The 20902-nt window shown below is 40.2% G+C and overlaps 2 protein-coding genes across 3 annotated transcripts in view; both read right to left on the bottom strand.

Moving 5' to 3' along the window:
- Positions 1–6233: 6233 nt before the first annotated feature.
- Positions 6234–14615, bottom strand: CLDN12 (claudin 12). Its single transcript, XM_068211490.1, has 3 exons — positions 14526–14615; positions 12200–12267; positions 6234–10139 (listed from the first exon to the last, which is right to left on the bottom strand). Exon 3 carries the CDS (start codon positions 10115–10117, stop codon positions 9380–9382), a length of 738 nt encoding a protein of 245 aa, XP_068067591.1. The 5' UTR covers positions 10118–10139; positions 12200–12267; positions 14526–14615; the 3' UTR covers positions 6234–9379.
- Positions 14616–15489: 874 nt separating this feature from the next.
- The window catches only part of LOC137486295 (GTP-binding protein 10-like), a 54691-nt gene continuing 49278 nt past the window's right edge, over positions 15490–20902 (bottom strand). For both annotated transcript variants that reach the window (XM_068211480.1, XM_068211470.1), the window contains 4 exons: positions 18955–19062; positions 18380–18457; positions 17309–17432; positions 15490–16575 (listed from right to left, as the gene is read on the bottom strand). In XM_068211480.1, coding sequence (XP_068067581.1) covers positions 16346–16575; positions 17309–17432; positions 18380–18457; positions 18955–19062 — 540 coding nt within the window. In that variant the 3' untranslated portion in view covers positions 15490–16345. The remainder of the gene's footprint in view (positions 16576–17308; positions 17433–18379; positions 18458–18954; positions 19063–20902) is intronic.

A 20902-nucleotide genomic window follows, 5' to 3' on the forward strand; every position in this document is an offset into this window, starting at 1 on the left:
GATTTAACCGAGCACAGGTTTTTCCTGGGAACATGGATATAATGCCATGCAGATAATGTTTTAAATTGCTCTTGCTCTCTTGAGAAATCTGTTTCCAAGATTCTGCTCTTTTTCCCAGAATGAATTAATGTAATGATACTTAATTGCATGTTTTGTATTGATCGTTGGCTTTTCTTTATTAAGTCTTGCCTCAGTCATAGCTGGGCAAGAGAGACATTGTAGTGCAACAGTCACTTGGGGTAAGATAAACGGGAGAGTCACAAAACAACAGCCCAACAAAAGAAGGGTTCTGTTGAATTCCAGAAATTACTAACTCCACTATTGGTTCAACAAACTGACAGATAATATCCTTTGGCTGTTATTTCCCAGGACTTATCTTACATCTGAAAGACTTCCATTGTCAAATACTGGTAAAAAATCAGCCAACATTTTAATGCCAAAGTATGGGATAAATATTTACCCACACAGCTGCTCTTATTTAGTCAATTTTCTAAACTGTGAGGGGACCAGATTTTCTCTTGGCATTTCACAATCTATATCATATGAGTTAACAGACTGTTTCAGTTGGACATCGGATTTTCCTTAATACTGTGTATTTCCTGCCTTGTCAGCACTTCAGCTTTTCTTTCCCCTACTGCAGACTTGGATTTGGTTCAGAATGCCATATAGCTATGCAAAAACTAGTACTGAGATCTCATATATCTCTGTTCTGATTATTTTCAATACAAAGTGCTAATATAATTTGCTTCTTGGATCAACTTAAGTAATTCAAGAATCCTAATACCAAAACATCCTGCTATGGCTTTGGGCTATCTTTCTCCCTCCATCACTTTAATTCAGACTAATTAAGAAATAGTATCTGTATTAATTTCATGTAATACCAGTTCTACACCATCACGGAAAAGGAATCCCTTCTGTCATATGCAATATAAAAATCCCAGCCTTATTTAAAAATGGGAATGTATCATTCCAGCACACATCCCAAAATTACCTCACCTGGAATTTTGACTGTAGCAAGTACTTACATGTTGCTCCTTTGAAGAAATTAAGGTACAGAGAAGATACTGTTGATTGCTCTGCTTAGTTTTACAATATACACTCACCTGTATCAACCAAAGCAGATAGCTACTGTTTCAGAAAGTTGCAGCTTTACAAATGCTCCCTATGAACACAGCATCCTGTCCAAATCTCCTTCCTTGCGCTACTGAACTGTAATGTTGGGAATCTGGGAGTCTACAAACGTCTGCCTTTACATCTCAGACATTTTCAACACAACTGTGATCAAATCCTTATTTTGATTTACAGATGATTTCTTTCTAGGCAGTGGGTGACAGACTTGTTTACTGAGTGGGGATTTCCAATTTAAACTCTATGTCCAAAGTCCAAATTTCTGATATTTTCTGCCATGCCTGTGCCAATGGAAAAGGAAACCCTGCCTTCTCCGGCATTCTCCCTGCTTATGTCCAGCCAGAGTTGTGCACTTTGGACAAGTGACAATAAACACAACAGACACAGTAGCTGGACACAGACAATATTTTCAGGAAATGTAATAATAATTAAAAGCCACAGAGGAAACTTTAAGAGCTCAAGAAAACAAACCGATAGCTCCCTACCATTAGGAACTTGTGTTTAATCCTGTTAGAAAGATGTGACACCAGAGCCAGAAATAAACCCAAGAACATGTGTTGAAGTATTTCAGTAAAGGCTAATATCAAGATGAAATGTAAAACATTATAAAAATAGCTGTAAGAAAAATATTTTCCAGAACCAACCCAGGAAACATGACCGATTTTAGTTTTAACTTACAATAATATTCAAGCAAATCTAGGCTTATGTTGTCCTTGACAGACATACAGGAGCTTTTGCAGCCCCTTATGCCATCTTTGGGGCCCTACAAAAATGATGAGATGTCACCTGAGATTTTGTCTTGTAAAAAATGGTTCCTGGAGGGCTGCTGTGGATTTCTGGACCCAGAGAACTGACTTGCCCATGCTAGGGAAGCAGGAGAAGGACTCTGAAATTCTTTAGGGAATGAAGCTGTCCATGAAACAAAGACAGTTATGATGTACAGAAAGGCTCTTAGAAGAAAAGTATAATTTTCTAGGGACAGAAACTGTATTTTTAGTACTTTTGTATGCACACATAAGAAGCTCAGAGGCATGTTGCTTTCATGTTATATGTCTAGTAAGACCTTTTTGAGTTCTTTTAGTGAATTTCAAACCAGAAAGTGTTTGTGATGTGTTTGAATCTTACCATGAGTAGTGAAATTCACTCTGAGCAAATTCTGTTCTGCCAAGTGTTCGAGATCTTCTATAGCAGCTCTAAACAGATTAGTGCTGAGAGCCTGAGAGAATTACAGCTCCCAGAGGACTTCTCAAGCGAGGCATGCAGGCATCAGCTGCCAAGACTAGCGGTTCTCAGGGTTCTCATAACTCCTTGGCTAATTGAGGTGCAGCCACACAGCATTTGAAAGTGTACGTGCAAACTAACTGGGACTGCTGCAGCTTAATGAATGATGAGCTCCATAACAGCTGAGACAGGAACCGCTGAAAGCCCCACTAGCATCTCAGCTTAGCCACAGCACCAGAAACCTCATGTTGTGTTGTGACAGTGTCCCAGCATGCCACCAAGCTTGCAGAGCCAGCTCTTTTCCAGCTGTTCAGCTGATTCTCCCAAATTTTTGCAAGGGAAATGTTCTCACCTCTGCAGCTGTGGAGGTCAACAGCATTTGGTCAGAGTTGCAGGTAACAAGTTAGATCTGAAAGTGTCCCCACCACAAGCCTACCAAAGAGCAGAAAGGTGAATGTGGTTTTTTGTGTTCTCAAGGCCTTCCCTGGGAGATGTACAATTGAATCGAACAGCATAGGCAGCAAGAGAAGGCAGATAAATTTGTGCAATCTCACTTACCTGAAGCTGTATTGTAGAAAACATGCCCTCCACTAAGCCCATTTTGTGAGAATGCAATTCCTTTCAGCTGCTTCCCAAGATGACAGTTTTGCCAGAAAATTCAACCTGTCTACAGAACACCATAGCAAAACAGTAGAAAGAACCTGAGCATTTTATTGTTGCTGACTTGATTAAAGAGTCAAAACAGTGAAATGGCAGTAATCCATGGTGCTGAGTCTCCAGAGATAACACTGAACTATTCACATCTAACCTATAAACGAATGTAAATTCCTTACTATCTGGTACTATTAATCTACTAAAAAATTAGCTCTGTTCTTACTAATATCATCATCAGTTTCTGCATACATACATAGTCTAAAGCAGTGTGATCTTCAAATTCAATAGAAGTCAACTACTTTTTGTGCTTCATTACCTTTTTTTCTTGCCATACTGTCTTTCTGAGTGCATTAGGGTGAAATGAAAGGAACAAAGGAACAAACTTTGAAATGTTTTGAAACTTAATTTTTTTTTGCCTTGCCAATAAATGTTCTGTGCCTTTTCTCCAAATGCAGCATATTTCAACCACTTCTACAATTGATAAACACAAACCACCTTGAAACTTTTTCAAATTAACAGAATCTTTCTTATGCAAATTGCTCACTAAGTAAGAAAACAAAGGTTTCAAAGTAAGGCTTAATGAAGAATCAACCTAAGACTGCCTTTCTTGCCCTTCTTCCACACACATACTCCCACTGCCTCCTTTGTGTTGGCAGTAGAGCTTGTGACCAAGAGGCAGACCAGATTAGCCACCTGAGGGGCTGAAAACTAAATAAGCAGAAAAGATAAATAGCAAAAGGAGCAATAAGACATAATTTAATCTCCTGGTAGCAGACTATATTTACATCTGCTTAAGCCCATCAAATAAATCACATGCTGAAGCCTCTTGAATAGTTGGTCACAAAGGGTCTGCAGTAACCTAAGATAGATCCAGGACCTGATTTAGGAAAAAAACTTATTTTTGACATAACTGCTAGTATTTATTTAAACTCCAGTATGAATTTGTAAATGATCTTGCACATATGCTTATAAATGTATTGTGGCTTTGCAAGAAAACTAGAGCAGTATCAATGGTTACAGACCCTCTGACTGCTGGAAGGGCTGTAATATGGGACGATAAGACCACAGAGAGACCGGAGAGCACCAGGCTTTGAAATGTCAGCCTTGGCAGTGGTGGCTATGCAGCAGGAAGTGGTACTGAGCACTTGGGTCAATGTCTGTGGCCCCCAAGGACACATCCTGCCTGGGCAGTACTTGCATTGTTGTGTTTTCTGAGTCTGCTTATATTCCTCTAGGAGACTTGGATGTCGAGTGAAGGTTATTCCAATACTTAGAGCTTTCATTACATATTTTTCTTTCTGTTAGAACAGAAACTAGGACAACAACCCTGCTCTTGGAAGTCCAGCTGTCTGGTCTCTCTCTTCAAACAGTCAGTAACTCATACCCTACAACTCACCAAAATTTCTACTGCCCTTTCTCAGCCTTTACATCTCTTTGCAGCTGCCACACCCAGAAGACAGGGGCCTCATACTGCCCAGCCTAATACCCAAGTAACCAAATTGACTCTTTGGCACACAGACAAAAAGCAGTTTTGAAAACAGTAAAAACTTCTTATCCTCCAATGAGGTCTCTGTATGTCCCTCTTGATTAATAATGATGCAGCAGTGGAACAAAAATCTTATAGGAAAGCTTATGCTGCTTCTGAGGTGCACTACTGCTCAGTAGGTACATGAAGGGATAAGTAACATTACACACCTAATGAACCACACATGTGAACTCAAGTCCTGTGAAATAATGGAAAAAAACTGCCAAAATATTTGTTTCCAATGAGCACAAACAGGTGGGGTAGTTTTATAGGAATATGAAAAAAATGAGTCACTCTCACATTTTGGGAGAAACTGAGTTCTCTGCATATTTACACCAACATCCAATCAGCCCCTAGGTTTGTACCAGCTAAAAGAGAGAGGAGGTCTGTCTGAAAGTGACAGCAGAGGAGGAAATGAACCCACTGAAGCAGAGATTATAAAATTTTTACAACCCCTCAAATGAGTCGTAGTACTGACAACTGCTTTTTACTGTGCCTACTCCACAAGAACAGTTCTCATACAAACTATTTCTCAAAACAGATTAAAAAAACCCCAATCTCCTAGAATGCCAGTTGAGAAGACTAGAAATCCTGAGGAATTACCAGCTAGTCGCACTCTACTTTGCAAAGTAATTCAGGTTTTGTGAACTTGAACTATGGTATCAGCATTTTTAGCAAAGGGTTTTTGTATTTCGCCCCTGAACAATGGGGAAAGGCTCAGTGTAGCCACGCGGGTTTCGATGGTGGTCGCTGCTACCTATAGCCATTCCCCAGTAAGCATCTCCTGTGGAAAAGCCGCCTGGGGAAGCATTCAGGCAAAGCACTCAAGTCCACACACCGCACTCACCACGGCTAGCTCAGCAAAGAGCAGCAGAAGGGCCTTCTGTATGGCCAGTTCCAGCGAGGTTTATTGCATCCACCATGCCAAAGGGAAACCAGGGACAGAAGACCAAGCCATGTGGTGTGCACAAGGTTAAGTATGGGGTCAGTGGCCAGTGGTCTGAGGGCACAGGTGGGGCACAAGGGGCAGGGAAAAAGGCAGGGAAGACGTGGCTGGCCACCAGGGATACCACAACCAATGAGGAAACAGGGAAAGGAGAAACTATGGGAATTTGGGACATATGGGGAAAGGAATGGGATGGATCATGGTGTTGTGCAAGACTCCACGGGAAAGTCCTTTCTGTCCACCTAGGTGGGGAAAACGCTATGGTATGTCTTTCCAAGGCAATACCCTGGGGATTTCCCCGAGGGGGAAGGATTCAGAGGATTCCCCAGCTCAGTACTGAGTCACCCTAACGCCGCTGAACTGTAGTAGCCAGGAGCAGCACAAAACAGAAGTGAAGCATCAAGAACCACTACCATCCTTCCGGAGTGCCTCAAGTGCCTGGGACACCCAAATGAACTTCACAGGTCAGGAGGCAGCATATTCTCCAGCTGACAGCACATCCTGCACAGCAGATGGGAGGGCAGGAATTTGGCTTGTCCCCCCTTTTCAAAAGGACTGGCTTAGGGTTTTGTGATGCTTTTAAAAAATATTTTGTTTCACTCAAAGCAGGAGTCCTATAAAATTACACATCTAAAATGCAGTATACCTATTTCAAACCTAAGGCATCTGAAATAGTCTGGTGATCAATATCAAAATGTAAAGTCTTTCATATTCTAGTAGCTACTGATTTCAACAAAATTAATCAAAACAAACTGCATCTGTATGAGACTCTTTTATTAAAAATACATATCTTCTGTTTCACATAAAAAGAACTAACACTTAACACAATTTAAAGAAGTTGGACAGGAACTACTTGAAAAAATACAGGTTCCTGTAATCCCAGAGCACCCAACCTTTACTGCAAAAGCTACAAATTAAAATCTTTCTGTTCAAGACCCCAAGTGCTTGTCCTGCACACAGCAGTGCCCAGGAAGGTGCAGCTGGTCAGAGCCAGGGGTGCTAACTGCTCCGCAGAGGCTGTTCCCTGGCAGACATACCTGCAGGACACATGTGTTCTCTCCCAGTCCAGGGAGGCCTGGTGCTGGGCATGATGGCAACCTTAGCAAGAAAAAATGTTGGAGTGGCACTCAGCTCAAGTGTCACAGGTTGGCCATGTCTTTCTGTAACAAAGGAAATACAGCACAGCACTTCCAGGTAATTTCACTTATGACCCAGCAGAAACATATTAACAGCATTGATGAAAGAAAACCAGCTATGCTTCGGTCATAGAACATGACGCAACAGTCTTTTTGGTAACTGAAACCTACACTGGAATCCATTATCTTCTGGAGCCCCACTTGTCATAACTCATTCATCTCTTAACTTTTGGAAAGACACGATTTTCAAAGCAACAAGTTATCAGCTTAGGCAGCAGCAAATACTAATTAAAAGTTCTGTGCATAAAAATCAAAGTGAGAATACAAAAGAGCTGTCAGAGGCATCTGCTATTAAAGTGCACAGAAAACAACACTGGCTAAACTTATATTCTTGTAGAAAGCAACAGTTTGCCAGGCTGTCATTCTTGTTCTGGAGATGCTGAAAATTCAGCTCCTTTTTAAGTCACCAAGAGACATATTCATCAGCTCTTAAAAATTATCAAAATGCTTTGCAAATTCAGGCTCAAAGAGTGTATCAGATGCTGACTGTAACATTTACTGGCCAACGCGTAACTGAAGCAAGGCACAAAGAAGAAAAGACACTGAAGTGATGCAGAAGCAAGATGACATTAAATCACAAACCAGTGGCCCCTTTGCTTTGACCTTACAAGGCATTAAAGGATATGGGCAGCTAAACCAGCAACAGTGTTGGACAACCAGACTAACAGTAAAGCAAAGTTGAGTTTTGAAGAAAAAATCCTGGCTTGCATGTCATTACGCATGTTGTAATCCCATGCAAGTCATGATCTGATTAGAAAAGATACTTCCTACTCTCATACCCTGTAAACCTAAGAGAGTATCATGTTTAGGCCTTTAGAGGCATATCTCCTTACATATTCTTTATTGTCTACTGTGGTAATTCCTTAAGACTGCTGTTTAATCAAGCACTGTGTTAATGGCCTGTCACTTTACTGACTATGCTGGGAATTATGATAGCTGCCAGCTAAAACACAATCCTTCTTTACATAGTGTTTTTTCACAAATTTTAACAGACCAAGGTTTGCCCAGTACAGTACCTGTTTCTATTTCTAACACCTAGAGGAGGAAACTAAATGGTTTTCAGGACCTTGGATGAATTTTCAGAACTGGAATTAAAGAAATTTATTTTTTTTTAGAAATACAAATTTATTCTGAGATTCATCAAATGCAAATACCCACTAAGCTCCAGAATGCCACCAATCAAAACAGCTTTCCTTACTGGGATGACACCTCAATTTACCAAAACCTGAGAGAATCAAATGCTTGCTTTAATTATAGCACTCTTCAACTCACTGTCATGAAATTTTCAAGTAATGTCAAAGCCCATATTGAAGAGCTTGGATCCTTAGGGCTCACCTGCTGCTCTGTATTTTAGAAGGCAAAAAGTGATTTAAAGACATCCCAGGTTAGGAATTTACAATCCCTCCTCATCCTTGTAGAGCTCCATGCTGAAGCTCAAAAGTGATTCAAAATCTCATCTTACGGAAAACAGGAATAGGAAACTTCCTGCATTTATAAGGTGGCAGCAGAGGAAATAACTGGATTTTAAAGTAGCTGAATTTGAAAGGTGTTAAAGAACCAGGCTGAAAAGGTTAAGTCTTAATCAGTAATGAAATAAGCTACAGCATGAAAAGTCCATCAACTATAAAGATCAACTCTGAAAAAAACACAAGCTCATTGTTCCTTGTATATACACTTTTAAAAACCATTTAGATTAAAAAATCTCTCCCCAGGGTTATAATTCCCTTTTCAGAGAGATGTTGTTATAGCTTGTATACAGTGTTTCAAAATAATCTTTCATAGTCTTCAGAATTCTTTATGATTTTCCTAACCCTTTTCGCAGTGACACTTCTCTCCAGAATGGAACACTTTATATCATACTTGAAAATCAATTTTTAAGAAGGCCTTCAAATAAAACATTCAAGCTTCTAATCACAATTTTTAAATACTAGCATTTTTAGTTTTAATCACAAAATAGATCCAGTAAATTTGCTAACTTAGTAAAAAACAGACTAGAAATAAAATTCACAATACATTTCTAGCCTCCAGTAATTCACAAAATGCTATTACAGCACAGAACAACATTCTTAGTTAAATCAGTTTTATTCCTTCTGACAGCTACTTTGAAAATAAAGGGTAATTTGGCACTAATTCTGTTACAGAAGTTCCAAAGCAGATATCTGTTTGTGTGTACAGCGAAAAACAAAGAACAGTGCACAGAACTGAATTAGTCTGCCAAATACCCTTTTCAGACATCACATATTACAATATGTGGGTCTGGATGAACAAGAAACTCAGTGAATCCCCTACACCCAGTTCCATTGCCTGCATCAGAACAATACACGGGTGCAAGGGTCTTACAATGAAATCGGAATCTAGGAATAGCTTATTAAATTTCAAAGATGTTCAAACCTCCTTTGACATCAGCAAGCAAAAGGATGGATGCATACAATTGTTAGTGTACTGTTCCAGTGTTAGCAGCAACTGTGACTTGTAGTGAGCTCAGAGTCCAAAAAAAAGAAGAAAAAAAAAAAAGGAAAGGTGGTCTGGAAGTAACAAACAGACCAGAACAGCAACAGACTTGCTGAACTCAGGCCTCCACAGCTTTGTGCCTTGGGAAACTTGACTTTACAAAGGATTATGCTCAGTGCGGGGCAGCACAGAGAATCAAGCCTGCAATGTTCACGGCTTGAATGAGCACAAGAACTTGGCTTCCAAGGCTTTGTCTCCTTAAGATGAATGTGTCACAACAGGAATGTCAATTTCTACGGCAGAGAGGCGAGAACGTGCGGAGTAGGGCTGAGAGGCATAGCTGTGCATGCTGGGGGCGTGGGAATACAGGGGCTGCCAGAAAGGAGAAGGGAGGCTTTTGCATGCACAGTACCACAGGAACAGCAGGATGGAAGTGAAAAACAGACCGCCAGCACTGGCAATGGCAATAAATACAGAGATATCAAAGCTGAAGATGGGCTCGTATTTTCTGTTCAGATAATTGTTATAAAAAATTACCCAGATGGACGGAGTGAGACAAATGGCACAGGCAAGCAGGAACAAGAGGCCGGCCACGAGATGGCACCCTGCACTGTTTACCAGGCACTTGGCCAGTTTGACGTTTGGCACGCTCGATACAAAGGCTGTGTTACACATGCCAATCATGCAAAGGAACAGAGCTGAGACAGCAGTAAACATACTCAGAGGAAGGGCAAACTGAAGAACACGCAAATCCAGCTGATCGACAGCCGTGTACCACTGTGGGTCATAGATCACACAGTCTCTGCTCCCATCGAAGCGCGCACACTTAATCCAGAGTCCAGTGTAAACGGTCACATTCCTCTCATTTTTGTTGTATGTGTACAGTCTCATCTGCCTCCAGTTTGGAAGCAGAACTGCTGCAAGGAGCCCAGCTACTGAGGCTGTTCCACTGAGGAAGGCCAGTACAGTCGCCGCATGAACATCTCGGCAGCCCATATCTGCCCACAGAGGTTGTTTCCTGCAACTAAAAAGAAAAATATAAATGAAAACAATGGACACAGTTGATTTTTGGTTTTAATAAACTTAGATGAAAGCTAGTAGGCACTAACTCTGTGGCACCTTCTTTGTCTGACACACTTAAGACAGTGGTAACATTGTCTTAAAAACCACTACATTCACGCTTTAATGAAATGTCAGGTTATTTCAAAGACTTATGACTTCTCAGCTGACAGCAGCTGACAGACTGTTGAAGTCGCTGTGTTCAAGATGAAAAAGAAGCACATTTGAATCTGTGAGTCTACACAGCCGTAATTTAAGTTCACCTGTCCTCAACTGGCAGCTGCCTGTCTTCAGCCCAGAAACAGTATCAGAGTGCATGCTCAGTCCTACCATGCTGCTGCATGAGTAAAAGGGAGTTGCTTAAAATCTGCATCATTAGACTGGCAAGGAATGCATATGTAGGCAGTTATACACGTTTTATATAGGCCAAACTGTTGACAAGAGCTGTGAGATAGTGGTGGAGGCTCTGTTGAGTAACTTACTATGAATTTTTCAACAGCAACTAGCAGCTCTGCCACACTACTCCTGCCTTTCAGAATCAGCTGTCCAAGCACACAAACAATTACAGAAAGCAGATGACTTTTCAGCTTTCACATTTTCCACTCCAGAGCAAGTGTTAATACTGCTTCCTTTTCAATACAACCACTGTCTGCATACCTACTATAGCCTCTTGCCTGCAGAGATGCTGAGAAAGTCTCAATGATGGGCCTTTAAAAAACAAACAAAAACTTAAAAAAAAGACTTAATTCATGTTATCAGTTATCCCTTCTCTGCATGACTAAGATATTTCAAAGAAGCCTAATACATAACAGGCACTGCATTTACCCCAGAGTGTACTTGAAGCTGGACACTAAGAATTATAGTACCTAAAAATGAACAGATACTTGGCAAATTCTCACTGAGCGCCATTCAGTTATAAACTTCTCCTGAAATTTCTTCCCAATTATTATACTGCACTGTGCATATCTGTCAAATATCCAAAGTCATAAACCAATTCCTTAAGTACCAGAAGTTCTGCTTAATGCATATACAAGTAACTGAGTATCTGTATCACAGAAAGGTTATAGATATGGTTGCAAAAAAAGGCAATTGGATCTGATCCCTCACTTTCCTTTTATACCTGCAAACATCCAATGACCAGGGAGCTCCAGTTTTCAGATAAGGAATTCCCATGTATACTGGAAACACACTCAAAGCATTATCAAGCCATACAACTAGCCAGCATTCTGTTGATTTATAGACAAATAAATGAAGTTCAATTTGTTTCCTAAGAAACCGTTAGGCAATTATTTTATGCCATCTAAACCTGAAGAACTGCACTGGAATGTGGACACTTTAAGTGCTGATCACAGTCTAGATTCTAAATAAGCACTCTGGAAAGAAATAATGACAACCACATTTATGCTAAAAACTACCTTATTTGTCAAACAGACAGCATTATATTGTTGCTAAGGATAGTTGAGTGTGGGCAAGCTTCTCTTTCCATGGCAGTAAACTTTTCAGATGACAGGTCATTAACAGGATAGCCCCATGGTAGGGGGACCAGAAAAGTATTTGCATTATGATTATTTTAATATGATGCTTAACCCTAGCTTCGCAAAGGTCAAAACAATCAATTTGCAAGAAAATAGAACTATAACAAATGAAATTCAGGGGTAAATCTAATACAGCATCATGTTTTGTTCTCCCCAAGCTTGATGCTTTTGCTCTTCCATAAAGAGCTTGCCTTTACTTGGATAAAACTTCCATGCAGACAGGGCATACTCCAAGACAGAGCTATATATGAACCAGCTGGAATAAACATGACTGACCACTTTTAGAAACCTGCTGCTTCTGAAAATTCATTTGCAGTAGTAGATTACTGCAAATAGGCAAGTTACCCACCACCCCCTCCATCAGGGGAGACCTGTCCCATCTTGCAAATACTGCTGGCTTTGATTGTAATTACAGCTTCAGATCCCTGATGAAGACACTAACAAAACAGGTGGTGTCTTAATTAGATGGCTTCAGTGCACTTACCAGCAATGTCCTCAAATCAAGAGAAACCTTAGCAACTTCTATAAGTAGGAAAAGAGGTGTTACTGGATCTAAGAAACAGAACAAAGAAAGAGTCAACATCACATTTGTTTAATGCAATTTTAGCAACAGCAGTTACACTGCAATTCAGGAATTAGGAGTATCAGCTATTAGGCCAACTCCATCACCTTCTACAATTTGCTCTTATTTAAAAGACACAACTGAAACTACTTTTCTTTTTCTTTCTTCAATTTTTTTCTCCAGAGCTTGTTTTCTACCTATTCATCTCAAAAGAAAAAGGTGCAAAAAACTGCTTCTCTCATGGGTGTTCCAAGACACAGAGTTTAGATCCTGAATTTTATGTTTTTAGCAAAAAAATCTGTAAGTCATACAGAATGATTATTGCAGATGTTAGGTTGAAGGCTGCACTTAAACAGCAGTGAGGAAAGGGTGCAATGATTATTTAATGTCAGAAAACAAAGGACAAGCTCTAAATTGTTTATGTATCATGTGGGTCTCTTTTCCTCCCTGCCTTCTACAGGAAGGTTTAAAGGAAACTGGAGAAAACCAGGAAACACTGGTAATGACTTTTCTATGGCTATCCAGCTTTTCCAGAGGAAAAGATCCTCTTGTAGATTTTCTACACCCACATCTAAGACCCAAGATCAAATCTGCAGGTCATAATAAGTAAATCACTTTACTACTGGACACCATCAGACCTCCGTGTATGTCAGTGTGCAACTGTTAAAGTTTACAACCTAAAGGCAAGTTTGTTGGGCTAACATGTGCAAAGACAGAGTTTATTCTACCCATATCAAACCCTGAAATATTATAAAATTCATATATGAATAGGCTCCATCACCTACAAAAACATCAAAGAAATTTTTCTATCAAACTGTCTAGGCAAGAAAGAGACTTTACAACGCAGTCATGAACCCAAATTTTTTCACTGAATGAGAAAGAGGGCTTCAGATTTGGAAACTCATGGATACAAATACTACTGCACATAAGACACAACTGCAGATGCACAGTTTGGAGCAGCAGCTTTTGTTCACTAACATCATTGATGAATTTTCAAGCTGTCTGTGCACTTTGCAGCTGAAGCCAAGATAAACACACAGACCTCCCTCTGCAGGTTCACACCCATGAACAACCATAACAACATAATTAAGTAGACAATTACGGCAGGCAAACAAAGCTGTCAGAGGGAGCTGTGCCCAGCCAGGAGTCCCTCCCATTAAATGATGAAACCTGTGTTGTAATAAACAGATACAGAGCAGCTATGGAAAATTCCCCAATACCCAACTCATTTCTGCAGACATGGAGCTTCTTTTGGTTTTCTCTTCCTCTCTTTAGTCCATCTGATTTTATTGTCTATCCCTGGTGATGCTGAACAACTAGGGACCTCAGCCACTTGTCAACTAGTTGTCCAAGCGAAGAAAACACACTTTTGCCAGACAAAACCCTGCCCTGCCTTAGATTCTTGTCTTCAGCTTCTTCCATCCCAAGGATTTTAAAGCTGTACTGTGCAAGGCTCTTATATCTGATCCACAGAAGTTACCAGTCCTAACAGCACCCCTTAATAGGGACAGATTTTACCCCCTATTCTAAAAATCTGTGTTGCTGTAACAAGAGATGCTGGCTGAAGCTGGTTAAAAACTGGTAAATCATTAAAGGCCCACAAGATAAAAAAAATGAAAAAAAAAAGACTACAAAAAGCACATTTGCTATAGACATAACCCAGAAATGAGTAAAACCAGCTCTGTTCCCTTGCATGGCCTTGAGAAGACCACGGTCTGGGAAGCATCACTGTTTTGTAAAGTCCTGTAGGACAGAAGTCACAGAGTAACTTATCAACACAAACGGTTGCCTAACTCTCCACAACAGCATGAGCAGTTTGAAATTTTTAATGAGTTTTGGCTTACTGGCCGCCAGAAACTGGAGGCCTAAAGCTCACCCGTTTCAAGGGATTGGTTCAGAACCAATGCCACCACTCTTTTTTTAAAATTCTGGGAATCAATCATGCAGTTCCACGTTCTCCAAAACCCCTTTTTAAATTAAATACAGATGTACCGGGTTAGAATTAACGATCCTAGCTAACAGATTAGAACTTCCGAGAAAAACTTGGAGCAGGGGTAATTATTTTACCGACTGAATCGGAAAGAGCAGCTGACGACGGACAGAACACACAGCACCATCCCCCCGGGGAGCACCGCCGATCCCCGCCCGCGACAGCGCTCCGAGCCTGCCGCACTGCTATCCCGGACTCGCGGGGAGCCGGGATCGCCGCAGGGCCCGGGATCGCCGCGCCGGGGCCGTGCCCGCTCACCTTGCCGCCGCGCACAGGAGGCGCCATGGCCGCCGCTCCGGCCGCGGAGCCGCCGCGCTGAGGGTAGGCCGCGGCCGCGCGGGGCCTTGTGGGGCGGGGCGGCGGCGCCGGCGCAGTGCGGGCCCGGCCCGGCCCGGCCCGGCCCACCACCGCTCCCGGCCGCCCGCTCGGGGCCCTCCGCTTCCCGCAGGAGCGCAGAACTCCGCCAGCCCGGGCCGGGAACGCCGATGCTCTAAAACACGTCCCTCCGATAAGGCAGCTGACCGCAGGTCGGAGGAACCCGACTGCGGCAGGCAGCTACGGCCCACGGCGGACAGCTCCAGCAAGAGCCATGCCGCCTTAGTCCAAACGCACTCCCACCCTTAACGAGTGAGGTTAAGACCGGTGCTCACAAAGTCTGGAAAACACAAAATGCTATTATCAGCTATGAAATAGCCTGCAGAAATGGAGGCTCAGGGGTGATGCTGTCACTCTACAACCCCCTGAAAGGAGGTTGTAGCCAGGCGGGGGTCGGTCTCTTCTCTCCCAGGCAACCAGCGACAGGATGAGATGGCCTCAGTCGGTACCAGGGCAGAGTCAGATCGGACATCACGAGGAATGTCTTCACAGAGAGGGTAACGGGCTGCCCAGGAAGACGGAGGGTAGAGGTGTTTAGGGAAACAGCGGACATGGCACTGAATGCCATGGTCTAGTTGACAAAGTGGTGTTTGACCATTGGATGGACTCAATCTCACAGGTCTTTCCCAACCTAATTGATTCTGCAATTCTGTAAAACGGAGTATTAAAAATTGACAGCCTATTCTTTGCATTAGGGAATGCATATTAGCCCCAAACACAGTAAAATTAGAGGAAAATCATGGTAAGAACCAATATAAATGCATTATGAGAAACAATACCTTTCTTCCCAATGACTGCTTTAACAGAATTTAAAGCAGGGTATGATACATATATTACAAAACAAAACTAGACCAAACTAGAAGGCTTTGATGTATTCAATATTATTTTGCTTTACAAGCAATTTAATAGCTTTAAAGTAGAAACCACCCTGACAATAAAGGACTTCTAATTTTTAATTAAAACGTGAGTGTGCCTTCTTGTAATACAAAATCTAGAACACTAAATATTTCCAAAAATGTATAGCTCTGTTGAGAAGAAGCAGTTTTCTTCACAGAAACATAAACCAAACAACTCCATAAAAGGAGGGAATCACAAACTGAGCACAGGAATTTGGAATCAGGATTTATACAACTAAGATGACTACAGTAGGCACCAGCAGATGTCAAAAAACCCCTGCAGCATTACAGATCAGTCTTGCTTTTTGTGCTCCTACAAGCCACTTCCTAGCAGCCACTGATACGTGTTTTCCTTTAAATCCTTAAAGCCAACAAAACCCCTACAATCCAATGCCTGTCACAACAGCAGAACTGGTTGACCTTAGAAGCCCCAGACCGTGGAAAATTCCTCCATCAGAAACTCTCCTTGGTTCTTCTGATGCCCACAGGACATGTAGAGTTGTTGAACTTGCTCCTTTGTGTAAGTTATACTCCTTACATTCCTCTCACTTGCCAAAAAATATTCCAGGGATCACCAGTTGTTAGGCAGTGCTTTGAGTTATACATACTGTGGTCTTTAAATTGTTGAGCTTTGTAGGCAACATAAATTAGAAAAAACCCTTATCTCTTTCCCCACTGGGCCCAACCCAAGTGCCAAAACAAATGGAGGGAAGCAGACAAAGATGGAAGAGAGAACAATTAAATGGAAGGTCTGCACAACAAAGGCCTCAGGTGCATAGCTAAAATATTAAAATGTGCTGGATCTATTCAGGAATGCCAGCTTCTGTTCATTTGTTCTTCTCTGGAAGTTTGTAAAAGCAGGAGTTTCTTTTTCCGATATTCTTCATTCATCTGCTCTGCTTGCTCATCTATGGATTTTCTTAGACATGTCTTGAGTTCTTCAATTCCTTCTCCGGTAAACGTAGATATAGGAATCACCTCTCTGAATTCAAGAGTATTTTCTGGAATAATTTCTTCCTCTAGTAAGTGAAAGAAGTCTGAAAAATTGTATTGAAAGAGTTAGCACAATCCCCAAATACTGTATCACTACAAAGCCCCTAAAATCCCATTAAATGCAGAAAATAAACTTTAATAAATTACAGTTATAAACATAGCTGCAATTAATATACATATTATCTGATTAATTAGTCTTCTAAAATCTCAGAAGACAAGCAGTAATATAGCAGTTATACCATTCTTAATACTGCCATGAGAAGATTCTATACACTTCCAATGAGTACAAAGAAATCCCAAGTTGTAGATTATGAAAGAATATGGTCTTAAGCCTTTCTGGTTTCTACACACTCCAGGAAAGAGAAAGCAATTCACCTCAATGTAATTGCAAGATTGAAGTAAACCTACACAGACCTGTCCAGAATTTTCATGTGTTTAGGCCAAAGTCACATGACAAGTGGTCAGTGCCTGTAAGGAGCCCTTCTATGGAGGTTACTCTTATTCCAGACACCTAGACTGGAAACTCATTCTCCCATATCATGGTTGGGAGAGATCATCTGGGATATCTCTATTTTATTACAATCCTTTCCCAACAGTGAAGCCATTACAAATGCATATAATCAGAGCTCTAAATGCAGGAAGTGATTTTAAACATATGTTCAAATAAAAAATTTAATAGCTGATTTCAGTTTCAAACAACTCTCTGCCAATGCAGAGTTACCCATATGAGATCTTACTACTACTTTTGATGAAAGTTGTTGCTGGAATTTTATTTACCCTGAGGATTCTCTAGTTGTGTCATAAGTTCATCCAAGTTATCCTTTGCACAAGGCAAATCCATTTTATTAATGGCAAGAAGTGCAGGCTTTGTTACAAGTTCCTCTTTGTACAGCTCCAGTTCCTTAAAAGAAATGTAAATTTCCCTTAGTAAGTATTTGTCATTTAACAAGTGCTACTTCAATTTTACATCTCCTCTTGCATTTGTTAAATTGCCCAAATAGCCCTTCTTGCCCAAGCAGCTGTAAGGTTGACTCAGGTGCTAAAGGCTGATATATTAAAGCACAGAGGAAAATAATACTAAGTGATTCAGCCATTTTTTTTTGCTCACAGACAGATTTCAGGTAAAAAGGCTAGCTCATTCTGAAATGCCTCTTACAAAAAGAATGAGAGTTTTGGTTTTTGTTTATTCTGACATCCATGAACACAAAATCAATTTCAGAAAAACTTCAGACCTATAAAACTTAAGAAAATAATTTGGATAGTGTTGTAATTCTTAAACATTTTAATATTAAAAAATCACAACCTGAATAAACTAAACAGCAATACATGAAATTTAGAAGATTCTTCAACTTAAGTCATACAGACAGAGATAAATTTAAAATTACATAATATGTATTATTTTAATCATAAGCATAGTTAAGAGATGGAAACAGTGAATGTCTGCAAAGCTGGGGCCTGATGTCTTACCTATGCTGGTCTATGCAGTAAGGGCATCAAGGCAGGGATTTAACTGTAACCACATATTTCTACTTCTTAAAATGCTACTGGACTGGAGAACTGAAAATGATGTGTCTTTCTACCTTTACTTGACTGTAAGAAATATCCTACATGCTGCACAGATTAATCAATTCTATTAATAATTATGTGGTACTCAACATACACTAGAGCAGTTTAACCTGGACAAGTAAAAATTAAGACTTTATCATTTTGGAGAATCTCTTTGTTCATTGGCCTTATATTATAAATCCAGAAGACACACTAACATTTGAATGTTTCTTGATCAAAATTGAGCCATTTTCTTGACTCAACACATAACTACAATTGTCACATAGGAAGATGAGAACTTACCTTTGTTAGAAGCAATATCGTTTCAAAGGCTGTTCTGAACTGAGTCTTCATAGACAGCTGAAACCCAGAAATATCAACCTGAAAAAGTTACACAAAAACAAGTTTTGTGGTGTAAAATTATGTTACAGTATCAAGGTACTCTCCATCAACTACTTTGCCCTGGAATGTCCATGGCAATGTGTTCACTCCTGGGCAAATAACAGAGGGAAACTATACAGCAAAGAATCATCTTAAACTGGAGGCACAAACTGCTTAATTCTGATCCAGTGTTTCTCAAAGGTCTGCTTTTTAAACTTCTTATGGGAATCTTTCAGAAAAAAAAATCATGCTTTTGTTATGCTTGGAACACTTCACTGTTCTAAATTAATTGGAAATTTTCAATGATAAATTCTACTTAAGAACTTAATTTATCATTAGTCATTTGAGTGGTCCATTCTGTAAACACAATTACAGCTATACTTATCATAATCATGCAAATGATAAATTATTTTCTAAATTCCAACTATGTTGCAATTGAAATATATTTTATTTATTGCACTTTGATTTCAATAAACTGTAAATTTTATTTAACTTACAACTAAGAGAAGCTGCTTGGTTCTCTCTACATGTTTGAGAAATTTGTGGCCCATTCCTTTGTTTGCATGTGCACCTTCAATCAGCCCTGGGAGATCAGCTACTGAAATCTAAGAAAACAAAAGTTTTAAACAAAATACTTCCTGTAAGCAAACCCAGGGACTTTAAACACTCAACAGTGATTATCCTTCTACATAAACAAAAGAACGCAGACAAAATAATATGCATTGGCTGTTTCAATACAATCTATCATTAGAAGCAGATTAAACAAAATGCTGCTATTGCACAGATTTGGTGCTCCTCATGTTCCCCCTGTCTGTTTTTTATAGCTGTCTGCAAAGTACAAAATAGAGGGTAATAATACCTCAGCGAAGATCTTACAAAATTTAGCTATTACCTGAGAATAAAACAGACTCTGAAAGGTGAGCAGCCTAGGCTATCACATTTGTGTAGAATTCAAACTGTCACTGAGAAAGCAAATAAAGTCTGTTCCTCGTGGCTACGGAGTATCATTACTCTAAATACAAACCCACTTAACACTGCTCCCCTAAGCATGAGAAGATACAAGAATTTGATTTCTGCTCTTCAGCTCAAATGAGACTTTTATTAATCAATCTTCAGCTCAAATGAGACTTTTATTAATCAATCAGCTTCCAGGGAGAGCCCAGCAAAGACTGCCACAATGGTCAGGGACTTTGTCATTTTCTCAGCTGGTTGAGAGGGCTGTTGGACAGCTGAGGAAGACCATAAAAAGAGCAGAATGATACTGAAACCCCAAAATATCTACTCAGTAAGTCACAGAAAGCTAAGACAGAGTGAAGGAAAGAAGAACAATGGTAGGGTCTTCAAATCTATCTAATGCCCATTTAGGCAGCAACTGGATTAAATTGAACAATGCCTGAAGCCAGTATACCATAAAATTTCCAGTGTGCTACTTATTGCAGAAGGGAGTTTAGATACTCTGGTAGAAAATGTAAGTAATTCTGCTCTGGTACTGAGACCTGAAACTCAGCTCTACTCAGATCCTCTACTCCTGTGTCTTTTTTTTTTCCAAGCAGTAATGACAGACAGCACTAGGAAACTTGTGCATATTTTATTTTTATATTGTACTAAGATAAAATGAGCAAATTGTTACGTATCTCTTTAAAAATATCAATGTTCTGTAGGAAACCATGAGTCATTGTCCTTTGAGGGATACAGGAAAGACACCTCAATTATTGCTCTTAATTACATTGCTTATGTTTTAGTTTCAGCAGTTGCAATATGGAGAGTACTTCCTCTTATTCCCAGAAGTTCCCTGTGATAACAACCCCTAGTTCCCTTGACTTCAGAAAACAGGTATTTTGTCCATATAGTTCCTATATAGCCCCCAACACTGTGGTATAAAAACCATGAACTGTAGAAATGGCCAACAATAAGGATCACTGGCTGTGATAAGGAAGACTTCAGAAAAGAAAGGCAGGAGTCTAAGTAGATCTCATGCTGAAGAAAAATACACCAGCATGAGCAAGAGATCCTCATTCATGGCAGTTTTTTTAAAGGACTATGAAAAATCCCATTTATTTGCAGCACAGCTTTCTAGGATAAGCTACCCTAAACTACCAGATAAAATGAATGTAAAAAAAAAAATCCCTTAGACATATAGCATCTCTACAGGGAACCAGACAAACTAGACTTACAATACACTCTTCACTTGAAGTTTGTTAAATGAAGCTTTCAAGCATCAGCTACTGAATCTCCCTAGTATTGTCGGTTCTGAAAGCAAAAACAGTAGTTTGTCTTTTCATATCTGAGGGTTATGTTTTTCTGGTTAGCTTATCTGAAACCCTTTAATGCACTCGCCTTTTATCTTGAAAGTGATGAGTACAGTGCTGCATGTATCATACACTTCAAAAACAAAGTAAAAGCACATCAAAGAAGATTCAAGCTTGAGGAATGAAAATGTTTGCT

Source organism: Anomalospiza imberbis, chromosome 1 (assembly GCF_031753505.1).
Source record: "Anomalospiza imberbis isolate Cuckoo-Finch-1a 21T00152 chromosome 1, ASM3175350v1, whole genome shotgun sequence".
In the NCBI taxonomy this organism is placed as follows: domain Eukaryota; kingdom Metazoa; phylum Chordata; class Aves; order Passeriformes; family Viduidae; genus Anomalospiza; species Anomalospiza imberbis.